Source organism: Jaculus jaculus, chromosome 1, assembly GCF_020740685.1.
Source record: "Jaculus jaculus isolate mJacJac1 chromosome 1, mJacJac1.mat.Y.cur, whole genome shotgun sequence".
NCBI classification, from domain to species: Eukaryota; Metazoa; Chordata; class Mammalia; order Rodentia; family Dipodidae; genus Jaculus; species Jaculus jaculus.
This window is the reverse complement of record NC_059102.1, coordinates 341,485,671-341,508,427: the sequence shown is the minus strand read 5'-3', so window position 1 is coordinate 341,508,427 and position 22,757 is coordinate 341,485,671. Positions and strand designations below refer to the sequence as shown.

At 45.7% G+C, this 22,757-nt stretch overlaps 1 protein-coding gene across 1 annotated transcript in view; it reads left to right on the top strand.

The window, feature by feature from the left end:
- The window catches only part of Slc30a10 (solute carrier family 30 member 10), a 64,578-nt gene continuing 41,821 nt past the window's right edge, over positions 1-22,757 (top strand). Inside the window, exon 1 of the mRNA XM_045145185.1 lies at positions 1-451. Coding sequence (XP_045001120.1) covers positions 1-451 — 451 coding nt within the window. The remainder of the gene's footprint in view (positions 452-22,757) is intronic.

Sequence of the window (22,757 nt, the reverse complement as noted above, 5' to 3'; positions counted from 1 at the left end):
ATGGGGCGATACTCGGGAAGGAGCTGCCGCCTGGTGCTCATGTGCGTGGTCAGCATCCTCCTGTTTGTCATGGAGCTCGTGGTCGCCCACATAGGCAACTCCCTCTCCTTAGCCTCCGATGCCTTCGCTGTCCTTTCCCACCTGCTGTCCATGATCATAGGACTGTTTGGCGTCAGGGCCACCAACATACGACAGCACAAGGAGAGCACATACGGCTTTCTTCGGGCAGACGTCGTGGGGGCGTTTGGCAATGCCATCTTTGCCGTGGCCCTGATGTTCAGCATTCTGGTTGAAGCCATCAAAAGGTACATCAGTCCCCAGAAGACAGAGGAGCCCATGATGGTCCTAAGTGCCGGGGTCGTGGGGCTGTTCTTCAACGTTCTGAACTATGTCATCTTCTTGGATTGCTGTTACTGTGGGGACTCCAGGTCCCAGAAAGACAGTGAGACAGGTAAGCTTGCAGGGGGTGGAGTCAGATCTGCCAAGAGTTGAGCAGATGCTTTTTCGGATGTCTCTGAGGGTGCTATCTAGAGAGGAGAGCCGAGTTACTGCGTGGATCCGTTGTCCCTGTGACTCGGCGGTAGGATTGCCTTCAGTCCGAAGTTCCTTGTGAATGGTGGTAGCAGGCCATGTTAATGCTCGGGAGGTGTTCCTCTGTCACAGAGAATGAAAAAGTGGGTTCAGATAGGTGGAGAGGTTGTGAGGTGCTCACTGTAGGTGTAGATCCAGCACCTAGAAAGAAAGTGGGTATGGCATTCATTAAGTGACTCATCTCTGTTGGTTCGGAGGTGCCATGGCTATGCTTGAATATAAAACTCATATACATATTATGTCAACAGAAATATGTTCTAAAATGTTGACTACGTAGCCAACTAAATTATTAGACAGCCAGTTGGGGCATGTTCAAGGAATATTATATCAAATGAAAAAAAGTAGATATAGCTGTTTACAGAGAGAAATATTTGCATGCATCTATCATACACACCTGTTCTATTTGAGGAAAATAGAAATGACTCTCTGATAGGGACTTAAGAGTGGGTACCAAGTACCAAGCTACTGGATCATCTGTCTACAAGGTCAAATTAAATCTTGGATGGGAACAATAAATCTAAAAATATTCTTTATTAGCCTAAACAGTGCTTCTTTAATTTACTGTCATGGAAGGGATTGTTTTGTAATTTTTATTTGCATATATTAATTATACATAATAGATTTCATTATAACATTTTCGTACATGTATCTAATCTATTCAGATTATATGCACCCTGCCTTTTTTACCTGTTCCTGTTTCCTACCCATGAAAGTGTTAAAAAAAAGTGTGTTTGTATATATGTATATATGTATGTATCTTGGAAATTTCTTGTAGAAGAGAAATTTCCAGAGGTTCTTTTAGAAAGAGTTCCATAGCATGGACAGATTGAGACCTTGGCTGTGGCGCAGGGCAAGCTGCTTGACGACTTCTGCTTCCCCACCTGTGATGCAGGGGTCATAAGGACTACATAAAATGCTATGTGTCTAGCATGTGAAAAATGCTAATTATTTTAAATCACAAGATAAGCCTTTAAATCATGTGACAATCAACATCATTTAAGTCTTAACTACTCACCTGAATTTTAAGGAGTTCCAAGTTTTTCTTTATTCAGTACTAGTCAGGTTTTTCCCACACAGTAGGGGCATTATGTAATTGAGTGTGGAGAGGTGTCATTGTCTAAGTTTTCATTCTTTATTGTAGTCTTTCTGTCTTTGCTACCATTAGAAATTATGTCCATTGGATCTATCCCTTTACCCTATCTTAGTTTTCCTACTGGTAGAATATGTGTTATGAGAACACCTGTAGTGTGTGCTAATCATAGAGGTAAAGAAACAAGAAGAGTCTAGATCTTTCTTCAGTCTATTGCTTGAAATTAATCTGGACATCATCTTTTGCAAAAGACACAATTATTAGTTAACTTGAGAGCCCATGTCTTGGTTGTACCAATATGAAAAAATACTACTTGAAGTTCTAGGTCATCAGGTTCACCTAACAGTGCATATATAATTATTGTGAGGTATAAATATAAAAAAAATATATAAAGGCATACAAGATGTTTCCAAATGACTAGTGTTAGTAATGGTAAGAGTCGCTGTCACTGAACTTAAGATTGTTCCTTTACTTGCCCCAAACAGTTCTAATTTTGCCTTCATTTGGGACACATACCATCCGTCTGTATAACAGGAGCAGTTTAGGAAAAGGGTTTCACCCTGACACACATGCACGGTGGCTCGCACAACTAAACGTAGTTCCGTTCTACAAATGGAATTAGCTAACCCTTAGCTTAGCTCTTGTTTGGAAACAGCTCTGATGTTTATGTCCATCCTAAGACAATAGTAACAGACTTAGGAAAAATACTTCATCCTGACCACATGGGCTTCTATGGGCTCAATTCCAGAATATCCTCGTTTGAAGTATCTGACACTCCACTGCATTCTGTTCTGTTCTGAAAGCTCAGGACAGGGAGCTTACTTCATGTGTAAGATCCAACTTAATGTGAGCATGATCACTTTGTTAGCTTTTGGTGGTGGTGAGTTCTCCAGTTAGAAATCTCAGGGTGTCTAAGCCTTCCAACTAATTTCAGAACAGCTACTTAGCTTGTTGCCAATGTATCGAGTTTTGTATTCATCAGTCTCTTCTGAACAGCACCTTGGTGCCATCACCTCTGTAGGAGTAAATATTCAGGTCAGATGAAGCTTGCCAATTGACATCAGCTCCTTATCATTTGCCTCATATTTGAAGAAGATAATAAAATTAGTGCCCTCGTTATTAACACGACAGAGGTATAAACTATAAGAGGAGAAAAGGATCCTTATATTGATTCATTTTTAGACAGGAGCTTGCTAGGTAGCCAGTTTGGTCTTGAACTAGTGATCCTCCATCCCCCAAGTGCTAAGATTTCAGTTGTGTGCCACTAGGCCAGATAAAGAGAAAGAAAGGATTCCTTAAAAAATCCAACCACCTCTCTCATATGTGGATCCTAGCTACAGATGACTGGGCTTCTGCGTGAGAAGGAAAATACTTAGTAGCAGATGCCAGTAAGTTAAAAAGGAAACATAAAGGGAAGAGAAAGGAAGGGAGGAGGGTACTTAATAGGTTGATATTGTATATATGTAAGTACAATGATTGAGATGGGGAGGTAATATGATGGAGAATGGAATTTCAAAGGGGAAAGTGTTGGGGGGGGAGGCAGGGAATTACCATGGGATGTTTTTTTATAATCATGGAAAATGTTAATAAAAATTTAAAAAAATCAAAAATAAAAAAAATTCAACCTCAATCTAAGAAAGTTTCTGTCTGTGTCACATCCCAGTGTCTCTGCTGTCTGGTGTCATGCCCCAGCCTCTACGCTCTCTGTCCCTGTGGTGCCCCAGCCTCTACGCTGTCTGTATCATACATACCCCTGCTTCTGTGCTCTCTGATATAAATGGTATGCCTGATTTGTCTTAGAAAATGATGCACAATGGAGCATAAGCCATTGTACTAGGAAAATGAGCTGTACAGCCTTTCTTTTAGCTCACAGTCGAGGCCACTGGATACTCAGTATCTGTTAGTGTGAGTCAAGGGCATAGAGAATTAGCAGTGAAACTTGAAAGAAATCGTAAGCCCGAGATAGAACATTTAAAAAGTTGAAACGTAAAAGATAATATGAAGTTGGGTGTGGTGACAGTCTTATAGCCCAGTACTTGGGAAACTGAGGCAGGAGTCAAGAGTGAGGCCAGCATGTGGTACACAGAGAAATCCTGACTCAAAGCAAACTATAATAATAATAAAGCTAATTTAGTCCTTTAAAGGTCAGACCTGAAAGTCAGGCATGATGGAGCGCAGCTGTAAGCCCAGCACTCCGGAGGCCCAGGTAGGAGGATTGGGAGTTCAAGGGCCCTGGCAGACATAGTGAGACCCTGTCTCAAACAAGGGCAGAAAGGAAAGAAGAAAAGGAGGGAAGGAAAGACACAAGGAGAGAGAGAAAAGCAGTAGGAGGAGGGTCTCCTGCCAACCTGGCCCCCCCTTGATCCGGAGCTGCGTGTGCTTTCACCGCGGTACTTTCTCCCACCCCCTCCCTCCCCCAGCACCCTCACCCATGGAGCCATCAACATTTTGGACTTTAAACTTAGTTTGGCTTTCCTTTAATGTTTGTATTTTTTCACTGTGCCTTTCATTTTACCCAAAAATCCCAGCTCCACCATCTCCTGAGCTGCTCTACCGACTGGTCTGTGTCAGGATGCTGAGTGAGCCCATCTTCCATCTTGTCCTAAGGGTCTTCCCTCCACCCACTCTCAGCTCCCTTCCTCTTTCCTTCCCTCTTTCTGTCTTTCCTTCTCATTTCTTCCCTTCCTTTTTTTTTTTTTTCAAGGTAGGGTCTCGCTCTAGCCCAGGCTGACCTGGAATTCACTATGTAGTCTCAGGGTGGCCTCGAACTCACCGTGATCCTCCTACCTCTGCCTCTGGAGTGCTAGGATTAAAGGCATGCACCACCATGCCCAGCTCTTCCCTTCCTTTTTGAGACAAATTCTTACTATGTAGTTAAGGCTGGCCTGGAACTCTTAGGTTTTCTGCTTTTGCCTCCAGAGTACTGGGATTATATGTGTGTACCTCCACATTTGGCCTTATAAAGGATGAAATTATATAGAAAAATCTGTATGTGTGTATATATATATAATGTTAACTCTTGACAAATACCTTTCTTTTGTATTTAAATTTCCATTTTCTCTCTTCTCTCCTGTCTCTCCACTTTTTCCTCCCTTCCTCTCTCCCTGGCTCCCTCCCTTCCTTCATTAAGTTCCTTCAAACAGTGTGTCACAGGTAGTGGCAGTCAGGGTCCCTCAAGGGTGGTTACTGAGGTCTGAGCATATCTCTGCTCAGCGGTTTGCCCTGCCTGGAGATAAAGCCCAGCACTATGTGTGATGAGCCCTTCCCAGTTAGTGCTGTGGACATTGGGAGCAAGTTGCATTTCTTTCTTGAGAGGAAATATTACCCAGAGGTAAGCACAGTAGGCCAGATTCTGAGGGGTTTCAGAGAAGCAAGGGTGAACACTTTTCTTTTCCTTCAGTGGAGAATATTGTTGAGTAAGGAAGATGCAAGAGGTCTGGAGAGATGGTTCAGCAGTTAAGGCACTGGCCTGCAAAGCCTAATGACTCGGGTTTGATTCCCCAGGACCCACATAAAGCCAGATGCACAAGGTGGCGCATGCATCTGGAGTTCATTTGTAGTGTCTACAGGCTCTGGTGTGCCCATTCTCTCCCTCCCTCCCTCCCTCCCTCCCTCCCTCCCTCCCTCCCTCCCTCTCTCTCTCTCTCTCTCTCTCTCTGTGTGTGTGTGTGTGTGTGTGTCTTTGTTTGTCTTCTCTCTATCTCTACTTGCAAATAAATAAATAAAAATTTCCAGGTTGGAGAGATGTCTTAGCTGTTAAGCGCTTGCCTGTGCAGCCTAAGGACTCCAGTTCGAGGCTCGATTCCCTAGGACCCACGTTAGCCAGATGCACAAGGGGGCGCACACGTCTGGAGTTCGTTTGCAGTGGCTGGAAGCCCTGGCTCGCCCTTTCTCTCTCTCCCTCTATCTGTCTTTCTTTCTATGTCTGTCGCTCTCAAATAAAAAATAAATTTAAAAATGAACAAACAAAATTAAAAATAAATAAATAAATAGAAGTTTCTGAAGACGATGCAAGAAGCTGTACAGCTGGCTGGTGCACACACCCGCAGTCCCAGCATTTTCAGGGAAAGGCAGGAGGACTGTGAGCTCAAGACTACATGGGACATGTAGTGAGACCCCCCCCCACACGCACACCTCAATAACAAAAAATGAAAGGAAGGAAACACAGTCGTAGAAGGCCGTGTCTGGACCTGGAAAGGGAAGGCGAAGGAAGGGCGCCAGGCTTCTACCCCTGGCATTCTCTCTGCCCAAGGTCAGAGTGCTCAGGGATATGCGAGGACCAGTAAGTGACTTAAAGAAACAGGACGCTATTCCTTTGCAGCTTGTCTGTATTTAACATTATTTTCTGAGGACAGCATAGGTTTGAGTGATCAACTCCCGATGGGGAGTCACTGCAGCTCAGAATCACTGCTGTCTCGTCTCTCGGGAGCTGCTCACCAGTTCCCTGCCTCCCCTTCCCTGGTTCAGACACTCGCTCAACCTCTTTCCTTCTCTTCTGCTATTAAAGGGCTCTGGATCCAATTCAGGGACTGAATAAGAAACATTCAAGGAAGACTGAAAATTCACCTTTTCACTTGTAGGAAATCAAATTTAATTGAAAAAAAGAAAAAAGAGAAGAAGCCCAGCCCTTTGTTCCTGTTATTATTTTACCCAGACATGCAGCATCTTCCCCGACCGACACTCAAGTGAAATGCATTGGGTGGTGTTGCCATCTCGGAGCGCCGGGCGCTCTGAGAGTGCGTACAGCTTCGTAGCACATGCACTTGGACAGAGGTGTGTTTGGAGAACTAATTAGGAAGAGAGAACATTTTCTGCTTCACTTTTCTTCTAGATTGGATAATGGGTTCAGAGATGCAGCCACAGCCAGCTAGTGGTAGAGTGCCAAGAATACAAAGCATTGAATTTCAGGTCTCGACTGAAAACCAAAACAAAAAGAAATGACAGCATATAGAGAATGTGTTTGTTTTTGCCTCTTTCTTGCCCTTTTGATAGTGATGGTAGTTACTGTGGGTTTTTAAAAATAAAAATGTTGTGTACAATTCTCTGATGATTTGGACATACACCAGTTTTGCCATCCCTTTTTTGCGTGTTCATAGTCTGTATGGTGTGTGTGCGTGCATGTGAGATGGAGGTCTATGCAGCACCCACAGTAGAGTGTTGGGTGCCCCCCTCCATCACTCACCTGTCCATTTCGTTTCTTTGCAACCGAGTTTCTTTCTGATGCAGCAGCTTGCGTCTGCAGCCTCAGCTCCTCATAGGATGAAGGTTGCCGACATGTGCGGCCATGGCCAGCTGGTTACAGTCGTTCTGGAGATTTTAACTCAGGCCACGGCACTTGCACAGAAATCCACTTAACTGCTGAGCCATCTCCCCAGGCCTGTCGCCTTTCTTTATGGAAATATGTAGATTCTCCTCTTCCTTAGAATATAAAAGTCCATGCCCTATTACCTATCCCGCATCTGAAAGTGTATCTTGAGAGAACTTTGAGTAAGTGACTTTCGATAAAATGTACCTATAGTCTCGTTATTTGCTATGGCACCTCTAGAAATGTGTCATCTCTATAGTACACAGAGGAAAAAAGGATGATGCTTTGAAAAAATGGGGCTATAGGACTGGAGAGATAGCTTAGTGGCTAAGGTGCTAAGTCTCCAGGTCCCACCTAAGCCAGATGCACAAAGTAACACAAACAAGAAAGCAATCTCATTCATGTGCACACGGGGCGCAGGCATCTAGAGTTAGGCTGCAGTGGCTGGACGCCCTGGTGGGCCAATTCTTTCTCTCTCTCTCTCACTCTTGCTGTCTCGCATTAAAAAAAAAAAAAAAAAAAAAAAAAGGCCAGGGACTGGAGAAATGGCTTAGCAGTTAAGGCATTTGCCTGCGAAGCCAAAAGACCCAGGTTTGATTCCCCAGGACCCACATTAGCCAGATGCACAAGGGGTGCATGTATCTAGAGTTTATTTGCAGTGACTAGAGGCCCTGACATGCCCATTCTCTCTATCTATCTCTCTTCTATCTCTCTGCTTGTAAATAAATAAATAAATACAATTTTCTTTTAAAGGCCAGTCTGTAGTGCTTGCCTCAAAAAAAAAAAAAAAATGAGGCTAGAAAGATACTTTGTCTGCAAGGTGATGGTGTCTGAAGAAATGACAACTGAGGTGGGTGTCCACACTTACACACACACACACACACACACACACACACACAGTGATCCTTAAATCTGGCCAATGAGAATTGGGGCTGGTTCCTCAGGGAGGAGCAGTGACATCAGGTTAAGAGCATACTCACCATGCTCTTATGGTGATAGGAGAAGCACCCTGTTATGAGAGGGGCCCAGGGGCAGAAGGAATATACATTCTCCGTGGGCAGATAGGATGAAGGGGAGGGAGTGAGCTAGGCTATTTCAGTTCTTCAAATCACCAATGGGAGCTAGCTAGACAGGCTTATCTATTCTCTCTCTCTCTCTCTCTCTCTCTCTCTCTCTCTCTCTCTCTCTGTGTGTGTGTGTGTGTGTGTGTGTGTGCAGACAAGGTCTTTCTGTTTAGCCCAGGCTGGCATGGAACTCACAGCCCTCCTGCCTCTGCCTCCTGAGTACTGGGACCATAAGTGCGTGCCACCATGTCCTCTTTGTAGACTTCTTTACTTCAAGAAGCAGCCTTGAGCTTGTGCGGAGGAGGTGGGGAGCCCGCGAGCAGCTGTGCACATCCTGACCAGCAACACAGCTGGGGCTTAAGGGGCCCAAAGGCAACTTGCAGGCAGGAGACTAGAGCTCATTGAGAAGCAGGACCAGGAGTGTAGAGAGTGATCAAAGGCCACAGCTCCATTTTGATAAAAGTGAATTGTATCTTCCTGTTGTTTTGTTTTCACTTTTTGAGGTAGGATCTTGCTCTAGCCCAGGCTGACCTGGAATTGACTCTGTAGTCCCAGGGTAGCCTCAAACTCAAGGCGATCCTCCTACCTCTGCCTCCCAAGTGCTGGGATTAAAGGCGCGCGCCACCACGCCTGCTGCGAGTTGTATTTTGGCTGGCGCACTCGGCTTACCCATGCTTACTGCAGAGCAGAGCATACGCCCCATGCTCGTAGGGTGGTAGGAGGAGCACCCTGTTATGAGAGGGGCCCAGGGGCAGGAGAAACACATTCTCCGTGGGCAGGGAGGATGAAGGGGAGGGAGTGAGCTAGGCTATTCCAGTTCTTCAAATCACCAATATGAGAAAACCCTCCCAGCTCCACAGTGACATATCTCACGTGGGATCTGAGGAGGAAATAAGGTCTAGAAGACCCCACAGGATGGAGGACTGTGCCCTCGAGTTTCAGTTCTCTTCACCCTGGCTCCTGTGGTGAGCAGTACTCAGGACTCAATGGTCCTTAGTATCCAGTGCTGCGTTTCTAAGGCTGGTGCCCTCAGTGCCCACCACTGGCTTCCCTGGCACGTTCTCTTCAGTTCCAGTGACTGAAGGGATAAGGGCAGGGAGTATATTGAGGCCCCGTAGATGTTGGGCCTTGTTCAGGTTACTGGAGCGCCGTGACAGGATGGCCTTGAGACATTCTGAGAAGGGGCTCAGCAGGCAAAAGCACTTGCTACCCAAGCCCGGGGATCTGAGCTGGACCCCCGGCCCCCACGTACAACGCCAGTACCAGTTGTTCACGCCCGCAATGCCAGCGCTGAGGCACGGCGGGGGTCGCGGGGCTTCCTGGTCAGCAGTCGAACTGAAAGCCGGTGAGCTCCAGGCTCACTGAGACTCTGTCTTGGGGAAATGAGGCGGAAGAGCCACAGAGGAGGCTGCTTGGTATGTGGGGGCATGTGCATCAGCACACACACGTGCACGTGCACATACATACACACGAGATATTCTAACCATGCAGGGCTGGGTGCTCGGTGGTAAGACTCACGCTTAGTGTGTGTGAGGCCCTGGGTTCAATAATACTCAGCAACCACCACCACCAACAAAAACATCCTCATAATTCAATATTAGCAATATAAAAGTGCCCTAAGCCGGGTGTGGTGGCGCACGCCTATAATCTCAGCACTCGGGAGGCAGAGGTAGGAGGATCGCCTTGAGTTCGAGGCCACCTCAAGACTCCATAGTGAATTCCAGTCCAGCTTGGGCAAGAGAGAGACCCTACCTTGAACCCACCCCCCAAAATGTTCCCCACATCCCTTTCTGATAGCAAATTATGAAGGCGATTTAAGTTAAAAGTAAATACCTTTTTTCTTTTTTTTTTTTTTTTGTAGTGCTTGGAATAGAAGTCAGGGTCTTGTACAGACTAGGCAAGCACTTTATCACTGAGCTGTATCCCCAGCCGCCAAATTAATTATCTTTGGTTACTAAAGGCTGAAATAAAGTCAGAACAAAACCACAGGTAGAGCAGTTGCCTACTATGTGTAAGACCCTTGGTTCCCTCCATAGCCCTGCAAATAGGAAAAATAAAAACCCAAACCGACCAAAGACAACATCAACAACAACAAAAACCCAAACAAACAAACAACAAAACCCACAAAAACCCCTTAGCCCCCCGAATCTCCCTCACACCGAGCACAGTGAGTTTGAGGACGGTCTCATGCCGGGTCTAGTCACAACGCCTCCTGCTTCTTCAGCAGTGCAGCACGCGATGCTGTGTCCACAGGACACCCACGCTTGCCTAAGTTGAGTACAGAGACTTTCATGCTCTGGCCTTGTGAAGCTCTCTCTCTCTCTCTCTCTCTCTCTCCCCCTCTGATGTCTTTTGTCTGTGTTGCAGTATTGCCACATCTGCATTTCCTTGTGTTTCTTCCACCTGGGAGTTATAGAAGATAACAGCGAGGCTGGAGAGATGGCTTAGCGGTTAAGGCACTTGCCTGCAAAGCCTGACCACCTAGGTTTGAATCCACAGAACCTACGTAAAGCCAGATGCACAAAATGGCACATGCATCTGGAGATTGCTTGCTGTGGCTGGAGGCCCCAGTATGCCCATTCTCTCTCTCTGCTTGAAATAAATATGTATATTTTAAAAAGATATCAGTGGGGCTAGAGAGATGGCTTAGCGGTTAAGCACATGCTTATGAAGCCTAAGGACCCTGGTTCGAGGCTCAATTCCCCAGGACCCACGTTAGCCAGATGCACAAGGGGGTGCATGCGTCTGGAGTTCGTCTGCAGTGACTGGAAGCCCTGGCGCGCCCATTCTCTCTCTCTCTCTCTCTCTCTCTCTCCCTCTCTCTCTCTCTCTCTGTCTCTGTGTCTCTTTCTTTCTCTGTCACACTCAAATAAATAAATAAAAATGAATAAAAAAAATTTTTTAAAGATACCAGTGTATACATTACATCTATATACTTTTTGTTGTTGTTGTTTGTTTGTTTGTGTTTTTTTTTTTTTTTTTGAGGTAGCGTCTCACTCTAGCTCAGGCTGACCTGGGATTCACTATGTAGTCTGAGGGTGGGCCTTGAATTTACAGCAATGCTCCTACCTCTGCCTCCCGAGCGCTGGGATTAAAGGCGTGCGCCACCACGCCCGGCTCTAACATCTGTATGCATTTGAGAGAAGGCTTGCATATGAAGTGCTCCACTTTTGCACCTCGCCCCAGTTCCTGCTATTCTATCCTTCTGCGGTTCTAGTAGATGATATACTGCCCTCTGTGTTTTGTTAACTTATTTTGCATTTTCCACAGAGGAAAATATGTTGCATTCTCGTTACTTTGTCAGATTTGCACTCGCATTTTCCACCCTTTTTCCTTTTGACTTTGGTACTCATTAATTTAATTTGTCTTTTTTTTTTTTTTTTTGGTTTTTCAAGGTAGGGTCTCACTCTGGCCCAGGCTGACCTGGAACTCACTATGTAGTCTTAGGGTGGCCTCGCACTCATGGCGATTTTCCTGCCTCTGCCTCTGCCTCTCGAGTGCTGGGATTAAAGGTGTGCGCCGCCACCACGCCCAGCTTAACTTGTTCATCTTTTAAAAAATGATGTGTGTGTGTGTGTGTGTGTAAAGTGTGTGTGCAAGTGCATACAAGCCACAGGGCTCACGTGGGGGTCACAGCACAGCCTCGGTGTTGCTCCTCTCCTTCCTCCTTCTTTTGAGATAGGGTTTCTCTTGCTGCTTGTGAGCTTCTGGATTCTTCTGGCTCTGCTTCCCATTTCTGTAGTTGTGTTGGGATCATAGACACGTGTGCCACTTTGTGTCTGGCTTTTTGTGGGTGCTGAGGAAGATGGAACCTGGGTTGGCAGGCTTGGAAGCAAGTCCCTTTAGCTGCTGAGCCATTTTCCCAGTCCCCCCACTGAGTTTTTTAAGCTTTAGAGTGAAATGACAATACAGTCACAGTAAACTACAAAAACAATGCAAAGAGGTCCCACATAGCCCTTTTCTGGTTTTCTAGTTTGCTCCAATGGAATTATAATACAATATTTAGACACAAAACCCCGACATTTGCCCAATATGGGTATATAGTTTATACCATTATCACATGTAGATTTATGGAGCCAACACCCAAATCAAGACACACAACTCTGCAGCCCTCTGGCTGCCCTTCCCTGCCACACCCACCTTCCTCCCCCTCACTCCCTTGTAGCTTAGCTGCATTACCTCTCATTTCAAGAACGCTGTGCGAGTGTGATGTTGATTATTCCAGGCAACCTTTGAAGGTGGCTTCTCTCTTTCAGGATAATGCTCTTAAGAGCCATTAAAGTTGCTCATGTATCAATAGTTGCTTTCTTTTGATTGCAAAGTAAGAATGTAAGTTGAACATGCTTTTTAGAGCCACTCTGCTAGTTCTAATCGATGTATTACTCCATTTACCTGTAATATGATGTTGGAGGTTTGAACTCATCTGTTATTTTAATTTTGTTTCTTCTGTCTTTTAAAATGTCTCTGTCTTCCTTTTTTTTTCTTTCCTTAAGTATACTGTAGAATTCTGGTTTACATGTTGTAGTTTGGGGTACATCTTGGTATAGCTTTGCTGCAGGTTGTACTAAGTATTACATTATATACGTTTGCGTTACCACAGGCCACTGGGTCAACATTTTACCAGTCTGAGTGAAGAACCCTTCCTTCTGTTTTAAAAATATATTTTATTTATTTATTTGAGAGAGAGAGAGGGAGAGAGAGAGAGAATGGGCATGTCAGGGCCTCTCCAGCCATTGCAAACAAACTCCAGAAGCATGTGCCCCCTTGTGCATCTGGCTTATGTGGGACCTAGAGAGGTGAACTAGGATCTTTTGGCTTTGCAGGCAAATGCCTTAACCGCTAAGCCATCTCTCCAGCCCCCTTCCTTCTTTTATCTCCCTGCCTTTCCCATTGATAGTTGTTATGGTCACACAACAGGGCCCCCAGGCTCTGTTCATTTTTCCTCCTTTCTTTCTTCTCCTTCTCCCTATATTTCTTCCTTCTTCCTTCCCTTTCTAATTCTATTGTTCAGGTCGGAATCTTCCTTTCTTTTTCTTCTTAAAAATTTTGTTTGGAGGCAGAGTCTTATTCTAGCCCAGGTTGACCTGGAATCTACTCTGGAGCCCAAGCTGGCCTTGAACTAATGACCAACTTCCTACGTTAGCCTCCCATGTACTGGGACTAAAGATGTGAGCCACTGTTGTGGCTACCTTTTTGTTGCTGGGATAAAATTCCCAAGCAAAGATAGCTGATGGGAGGAAAGTTGCTATTTTGGCTTACGGTCTTGGGCAGAAGCTCCGTGACGGCAGGGCAGAGGCTGGGCATCACCTCCTTGCCAAACCATAGGTGGGCAACAGAAGCGGCAGAGTGAGCCAAACTCTGGCAGGGTGCCTGGATTATAACACCCCAGAGCCCACCTCCAATTACACACCTCCAGCAAGGTTCCACCCCCAAAATTGCTATCAGCTGGGGACCAAGCATTCAGAATATGAGTTTACGGGGGACATCGGATCCAGTCCCCACAGCCACCATGCCGGGTGCAGACAGCGCTTCGCTATGTCATCTCCACGTCCACAGATTGATTGCTCCCTTAGTCTTTTCTGTTCTGCTGTTGAGGCCCACTTACTGGGTTTTTATTTGGGGTCACTTTACTTTTAGTTTTAAAGTTTCTGTTTCATTTTATGCCTTCTGTCTTCTGCTGAGACTCTACTTCGTTTCCTTTTTGCTCGTGTCAAGCGTGTTCGTGGGTGTCTGCCTGCTGAAACTTCGCCGTGACTGGCTGCCGTGAAAACCCTTGCCGGATCACCTAACATTTCTGCTGCTCAGGGTCTTTTCACTCCAGTTGGTATTTTCCCAGGTTTTAGCAGGACAGATTTTTTTTTCTGTTGAGTCCTGGCACTAGGGGTGTTGTGAGACTTTGGCTCATTCACTATGTAGTCTCGGGCTGGCCTTTTGAACTCACAGTGATCATCCTACCTCTGCCTCTCAAGTGCTGGCATTAAAGGCGTGCGCCCCCACCCCTGGATCTACTACCCATTCTGATTTGAGCTGGAGTCTCTGTCACTGGATGCTCATACTGATCCCAGAGCTGCTCAGGTCTCTGCTCCCTTACAGAACGGTGATTACAGACCCACGTGGCCACGTCTGTAAGAAAAAAGTTCCCAGGCGAGTTTGGAAGGGAGGAATTGATAGGAATCTCAACGGCAAAGAGCAGACTTTATTTAGAATATAGGCCCTGAGGGGTTGATGCCTCAGGTTCCAGTGGCACTATGACCCTGAAAACAAGGGCAACCTGGGAGGAATGTGCTCGGAGGCTTTATTACCCTAGGGGTTGGGGGTAGGGACCATCTAGCTGCAAAATGAAGCAGGGGGCAGTGAGGACATGGAAGCTACAAGCTGTCTGAACTGCAAGCTGTCTGGAATTACTGTAGTTTCTTGGGGTGGCCAGTCAGCAAGTGGCTTCTTGTGTCCTATGATAGAGGGGGACAGCAGTTATCTCTAGGCAGACTGTGGCCCGAGTTTGTCCGCAAGTACGGCATCTCCAGACAAATGCCCTGACATCTACCCAGGGTCTGCTTGCTCATTTCTTCAATGCCCAGCTGTTTGTATGGGTCCTGGGGATTGAACTCTGGTAGTCTCTCAGGCTCTCATGCTTGCACAGGACATCCTCTTAAACACCGAGCCATTTCTTCTGCCCAGGTTCTTTCTATTTCAGTGAGAGAGGAAGGGAAAACAAAAAGAAGTGAAGCGTGGGGCGGGGAGCATGCTGAATTCCATTTCCAGCCAGCACCCACTATGGCCTCTGTTTGCTGTTTTGTCACTGCTGAGCACCGGTCAATTCTGCTTCCTCCTCACCTGGCTGGTTTCAGTTTGTGCGAGGCTGGCTGTGAGGTCTAGGCTTGTCCTCCGGCCCCAGCTTCTTTCTGTGCTGCACCAGGGTTACCTTTCATAGCTTCTCAAAGGTTCCAGGAAGCCTTTTGTTGAGTTTGAGATGGCTTCTGGTGTTCTGCTCCGCGCTGTCTCACCAAGGCCCAGCTGGGTTTCAGTGGCTCCAAGGTTTGGTTAAGCTCTTGGGTCCCCCTTCCTTCTCGACTGCATGGACAGCTGGTGTTTTTGTTGGACTATCTTCCTTTTGTTTCTTTGTTGTTTTCTGAGTCAGACATTTGTTTTTCAAACAGATTTTTTTTTTTTAAATCACTGGGAAAGAAATGAAGTCAGTGTTTTAAGGGTCAGCCAAAAGCAATAGTTGTCCAACAAATCTTTTCATCTCTCACCTCTCTCAGTTGGAAAATCTCACTCAAAAGGCAAAAGCATGACTCCAATTATATTGTTCTGGCTAGATCTCATTCAGTGTGTCCTTCCTACACCTGTCTTTGCAGTCTTAAATTGGTTTTGTTTTATTTTTGAGACAGGGTCTTACTATGTAGCCCAGCTTGGCCTCAGCATGCCAAGTGTTGGGATTACAGGTGTGCGCCAAGATGCCTGGACTATTTCTATCTTATTTATTTCAATTTATTTTTCAGGAGTGAGGTCTCACTATGTTGCCCAGGCTGGCTCTGAACTCCTGAGCTAAGTTATTTCTTCTCTTTCATTCTCCTGTGTTGCTGGAAAAATAGGCATGCATCTCTAATTCAATTTTTTTTTTTATAAGCAGGGTCTGCCTGTGCATTTGAATACTTTTTTACTTGCAAGAAGAGAAAGAGAGAGAGAATATGAATATGAGCATACCAAGGGCCTCTAGCTGCTGCAAATGAACTCCAGATGCATGGGGCACTTTGTGCATCTGGCTTTACATGGGTACTGGGGAATAGAACCCAGGTTGGGCTCTATAGGCAAGTGCCTTAACCACTTAGCCAACATTCTAGCCTCTAATTCTTTTTTTTTTTTTTTTCGAGGTAGGGTCTCACTCTGGTCCAGGCTGACCTGGAATTAACTCTGTAGTCTCAGGGTGGCCTTGAACTCATGGCGATTCTCCTACCTCTGCCTCCCGAGTGCTGGGATTAAAGGTGTGCGTCACCACGCCCGGCTCTAATTCTATTTTTTAAACTGTTTGCTCAGTATATGAAAAGCCTCTGCCTAATAATAACTGCTTTACTTTGAGCCATTTTCAAAATACCTTAAATATTCTATGCTAATCCCCCTGGACATCTCCTCTCAAGTTGTTCTAAACCTTAGATACTTTCTATGACTCTTCTAATGTCCACATGGTTCCATTTTAGTTTTTGCATAAAAAATCATCTCAAATTTGTACTCAAGGATTCTTCAGGTTGGGGTTCTGAAAGGACACAGTGGGAATAGCCAGTGTGCCCTGACAGGCATGAGGTAGCTAGGAAGCCTCAGAGACTGGATGGCTGAGTGAACAAAAGACACTTGGTGACTAGAGGCTGTGGTCATTTACTATACATCTGGTGTCTGCGCTGGTAACTGTTGAGGTCCTGGACCCCTGACAAGACCACCTACATATGACCTTTCTGTGTGGCTTTCTCACAGTCGTGCAGCCTGGGACATGACCATGGGTGACTTGGGAATCCAAGCCTGAGTGAGTGTTGTGACAGCGTGTTAGGTCAGGACAAAATGGAGTCACTGAGGACAGCAGGAGGGTGACAGAGACACAAGGAAGTGGGTCATCCTCATTCCTCAGGAAACTGCCCAGCCATCGTCCCTTCCTTGCCTAACAGTGCCCAGGTCTAGGTTTCCTGCCCCCTTACCTCCCAGGTCACCTGCTCACTATTCTGGTCTCACACCCTGGCTATGTGAAATGGCTAAGGTAAAGAACAAAGGACTTCTTTTCCCTTCCTCACCTTCTCCCAACTGAGTAGCTCTATAAAGCCCACTATCTGTAATCTCAAAGTTGGCTGTACTTCCGATTATGAGAGTCAATCCTGGCAGCTCGTGTTTTTTTTTTTTTTTTTTTTTATCCAAATAAAAGCTTCCATCTTTGCTTCAGAGTGGTCTCCGTGGTCTTGGTCACTCCCGAACCTTACACAAAGTAGAACCGCTGTTGTCTTTTTCAATCCAAACTGATCTTGAGGGCGATGAGTGGAAGAAATGCCAAGCCCGCAGATCCACCTCTGGGTAGAGGGAGCGCGAAGGTCGCCCTGTAGAAGAACAATTTGGGGTAGGAGACACAGGTACAGCCACTTTCACAAAAGCATTCTGCACAGTTCTCCCTCTGGCCATAGTTCACATCCTTTTCATGTGCAAAATGCCCTCACCTTTCCCTGAATTCCTCACATTTCACTCAATGTGGCATCAGTTCCAGGTCCACTATCCTGTCATCTTAAATGGGTCTCGTTGCAGTTATTTTCGCGTTACTGGCACAAGGCAACCAACCAAAAGCAGCTTGTGATAGGATTTATTTTGGCTTCCAGACTCAAGGGGAAGCTCCATGATGGCAGGGGAAAGCATGGCACGAGGAGAGGGTGGACATCACCTCCTGGCCAACATCAGGTATCCAAGAGCAGCAGGAGAGTGTGCCAAACACTGGCAAAGGGAAGCTGGCTAGAACACCCATAAGCCTGTCCCCCAGCAAGGCTGTAATTCCCCAATTGCCATCACCTGGTGACCCAACATTCAGAACACCTCATTCAAACCACCACAGGTCTGGGGTAAGTGAGGCATCTCCACTCTGATTTCTCAGATGAGGATCTTTGAATATTTTTTCCTTGTCTGGAAGATCTAGGAACTAAAGTAACAAATAGCATACAGGCTCTGCCAGCCACCCCAGTGAGGGGACAGGCACAGGCTACCCAGCCATGCCCAGCTGTGTTTATTTTGGAGACAGCTGCTAATCATTTCCCAGGTCTGAGTGTCTTCGGTGGGATGGGGGCTTCAGTGCACTTGCTTCTCTCAACTTATCCTTTTCTGCCTCTGAGAGATTTCTGTGGTCCCTAGTACCTAGAGTGATCCAACAGAACCTCCCTTTTAAGAGTTTTGGGATATTGGTATTTTTTTCTTTTTCTTGTTTGCATCTTTCTAGCCTCAGGAAAGCTCTCTCCTCCTGTAGCTTAAGTTGCCTGGTGTTTCTGGGAGCAAATAACTTTACTTCCTCCATACCTAAGACTAAAGCCTATAATAAAAACAAGTATTATGCTCTCTCTCTCTTCTGTTTTATTTATTTATTTGAGTGAGAGAGAGAGAGGGAGAGAGAGAGAGGAAGACAGTGGGTGCACCAGGGCCTCCAGCCACTGCAAACAAACTCCAGGCACATGTGCCACCTTGTGCATCTGGTTAATGTGGTTCCTGGGTAATCAAACCAAGATCCTTTGGCTTTGCAGGCAAACACCTTAACCACTAAACCATCTCTCCAGACCCTCTCTCTCCTGTTTTTAAAAATATTTTATTTGTTTTCAAGGTGAGGAGGAGATAATGGGTGTGCCAGGGCCTCTTGCCACTGCAAATGCACGCACCACTTTGTGAATCTGACTTTAAGGAGTTGCTGGGGAAGTGAACCCTGGCTGTCAGGCTTTGCAAGCAAGCGCTCCTAACCTGTGACAAATCTCATTGGCCCCTCCCTCCTGTCAAAACACCCATACTTGGGCTGGAGGGATAGTTTATCAGCTAAGGCACTTGTCTGCAAAACCTAAGGACCCAGGTTTGATTCCCCAGGACCCATGTAAACTAGATGCCCACGAGGTGGCGCATGGGTCTGGAGTTCCTTTGCAGAGGCTGGAGGCCTTGGTGCCCCCATTCTCTCCCTGCCCCCCCCCCGCTTCTTTCTCACAAATAAATTTAAAAAAAATATTATTTGTTAATAAAAAAGAAGAGAGGAAGAGGTCAAGAGCGATTCCTTAGAGGAAGTGCCCTTGTGGAAATTTGAAGTTTGGGGAGTGCAAGGGCCCCTTACCACAAACAAAAACTGAGTCACTCATGTGAAACACGCAGAGTATTAGCGAGTGGGATTTGGTTATTTATTTATGTATATGTATGTGGTATATATACATGTATGTATGCATGTTCATCTGTATTGGTGCACATGTGTGGGGTGCTCATGCACGTGTCTGCAGGTGTGGAGGCCAGAGGTCAATGTTGAATGTTTTCCTCAATCTCCCACCACCTTATTCATTTGAGACAGGGTCTCTCCCTGAAGCTAGGTCTTACTGATCCAGCTAGACTAGCTAGCCAGTGCACCCCAGGGATTCATCTCTACCTCCCCAGTGTTTGGATTACAGGCATGAGTCTCTATACCTGGCATTTTACATGGGTGTTAGAGTCCTGAGTCAAGTTTTCACTCTATCCCAGTATGGTCTGCTGATCCCAGGGAGAAAAAGCACGTTTGGCAAGTGAACCCTACAACGCATCCAATGTGAAGTCACTGAGGGCTTGGGTCCCTCCTCCACCCATTCCTGCACTGCCAGCAGACTTGGATATGGGGGCCCCACTCAGAGAGCCATGCTAAACAGCAAAGGCCCCCCGTGGAGCCACATGAAGACACTACAGAGAAGAGGCGTAAAGAGGAGCTGGCAGCATGGCAATGAACACTGTGTGGAGAGAAATTATTATCATAGACGATGCAAGATGTTTTCAGCTAAAACATCATGACCTATCAGGACTCAGAGGACTGAAAGAGAGAATAAAGTGTGTCTGAAATAAAACATATGTGGGCAGCAGCGAGCATTGGATTAAGCGTTCCTGAAAACCAGCAGTGGTGTGGAAGACAGACAATGACCAGGAACTTTAAGGAGCCAGAAACAAGGGACTAAAAATAGCAATTGTAGACCCACAGCATCCACATGGGAGGCGATTCCTGAGGCAGGAAGAAGATGAGTGTGCCAGAAAACACATTCAAAGAGCCAGGTGTGGTGGCACATGCCTAAATCCCAGCCCTTGGGAAGCAGGGGTAAGAGGATTGCTGTGAGTGTGAGGCCACCCTGAGTCTATTTAGTGACTTCCAGGTCAGCTTGGATTACAGTGAGACCCTACCTTGAAAAACAAAAACAAACAAACAAAAAATTAAAGTTATAGAAGAAAGATTTGTTTCTGAACCAAATGTAAATAAAAACCAGTATATAAAAACGGAAAAAATAGACATAGAATAATCAACATAAACACTTTGGAGAAGTTTCTGAAGATCAAATAGAAGAAAGAAAGCAAGAGAGGAAGGAAGAAAGGCAGAGAGGAGGGAAGAGAGGAGGGAGAAGCATGATTTCTACAGAGGAACACATATCAGGCTGTATTTAGATTTTTTCACAGCAATATGCAATGCCAAAATACAGTGAACAGATGTCTACAGTCCTCAGAGATAAATCAAAAGCCTAGGAGTTTTACATCAAATTTAAGTTTTATTCATTTATAAATAGCAAGCATAATGTTAAATATATGTGCTAAATCCAAGACACCTTCTTAGAAGGAAAAAAAAAATAGATAAGAGCCACTCAACCAACAAGAATCATGACAAGTTCTGGAATGGGAAAGTGCACGTATGAGAAGATCATCGAGCACCAAACGAGTTTGAATCTGGCACCGTGGTAAACTGCCTGCAGGCGCGCTGATTCAGAACAGAATGGGAATATTTCAGACATGAATGAGACCATCAGACGAAATCATGGGATAAAATTAAGCCATCTTTCTCCGCTAAAACCATTTTACAGAACTTAGGAACTAGTGATGTGAAACCCCCAGTAGAAATGAAATTCTTCAATGTTTTACTTTTTCCTTTTTTGAGGGGGATGGGGGTTGAGGTAGAGTCTGTATCCCAGGCTGCCTGAAATTCACTATGTAGTCTCAGGCTGACCTTGAACTCACAGTGATCATTGTACCTTGGCCTCTCAAATGCTGAGAGTAAAAGCATGTGCCACCATGCCCGGCTGTTTTTGTTTTAAATATATTTATTTATTTATTTATGTGTGTGTGTGTGAGAGAGAGAGAGAAAGAATGAGTATGGGCATGCCCCTGCCTCTGCAAACAAACTCCAGATGAGTGGGCCACTTTGTGCATCTGGATTTATGTGGGTATTGGAGAATCAAATGTGGATTGTCGGGCTTTACAAGCAAGCACCTTTGACTGCTCAGCATCTCTCCAGCTCATATAGATATTATATATACTTTTATGGCTTTTTCAATGTAGGGTCTCACAGTAGCCCAGGATAACCTGGAACTCATGGCAATGAGTTCAGTCCTCCTACCTTTGCCTCCCGAGTGCTGTGATTAAAGGCATGTGGCACCATGCCTGGCTAATAATTTTTAATAAAAGAAAGATTGACTTTGTTTGCAAATGACATAATTGTTTACCTAGAAAAATGTCAAAAACCCCATGAAACACTTAAAATCTAATGGGTGGATTTAATAAGGCAAGAGGATAGAAGTTTAATTAAAACAATTTTTGAACATTAGCAGCAATGAGGATCACCTCATGCACTTTTTCATTTTTGGTTTTTCGAGGTAGGGCCTTGAACTCACAGTGATCCTCCTACCTCTGCTTCGCGAGTGCTGGTATTAAAGGTGTGCACCACCATGCCCGGCCCACCGAATGCACTTAAAAAAGTTTTTTTTTTTTTTTTATTTATTTGACAACGACAGACAGAGAGAGAAAGAGACAGAGACGGACAGAGAGAGAGGGAGACACACAGGCAGAGAGAGAGAGAGAGAGAGAGAGAGAGAGAGAGGGAGAATGGGCGTGCCAGGGCCTCCCTCCAGCCACTGCAAATGAATTCCGGATGCGTGCGCCCCCTTGTGCATCTGGCTAAAGTAGGTCCTGGGGAATTGAGACTCGAACCGGGGTCCTTAGGCTTCACAGGCAAGCGCTTAACCACTAAGCCATCTCTCCAGCCCCCACATGCACTTTTAATGAGAGGATACAGCTGTACAATGCTTTTGAATGGCTACTTGGAAATAGCTATATACACACGTTAACTGTGCCATTTCTCCAGCCCACATCTTGGTTTTGAACAATACTTCTCCAGGCCCTTCCTGCTGCCCAGCTGCAGGAAGGTGCTGTCACGCTTTCTTTCTCATCCATCCCCTGCCCTGTAGGTAGTGCGGGCCTGTGTCCATCTGCAGAGACTGGGCCTGTCTTCCGTGTTACTGTGTCCTCATGACACATCGTGGGTACTTGATGCTATGTGGGGAATGAACGATTGGATAGATGACCAGGAGGCTGTTTCTGAGATCTACCCCCTGTTTTCTTCTTTTCTTCTTCCTCTTCCTCCTCGTCCTTCTCCTTCTCCTCCTCTTCTTCTTCTTCATTTTTTTTTCCTTTGGTTTTTCAAGGTAGGGTCTCACTGTAGCCCGGGCTGATCTGGAATTCACTATGTAGTCTCAGAGTGGCCTTCAACCCATGGCAATCTCCCTACTTCTGCCTCTTGAGTGTTTGGATTAAAGGTGTGGTCCATCATGCCCAGCTGTTTCTTTTTGTAAAAAAATATTTTATTTATTTGTGAGAGAGAGAGAAAGAGAGAGGGAGAGAACAGGTGTGCCAGGGCCTGTAGTCACAACAAAGAAACTCCAGATGCATGTGCCACCTTGAGCATCTGGCTTATGTGGATACTGGGGAATTTAACTTCAGAGGCTTCACAGACAAGTAACCACTAAGCCATCTCTCCAGCCCTCCTTATTTTCCTTCTCCTCTTCTTCTTCTTTTTTGGTTTTTCAAGGTATGGTTTCCAGGCTAACCTGGAATTCACTATGGAGTCTCAGGGTGGCCTTGAACTCATGGTGATCCTCCTACCTCTGCTTCCTAAGTGCTGGGATTAAAGGTGTGCACCACTATGCCCGGCTCCCTTCTTCTTCTT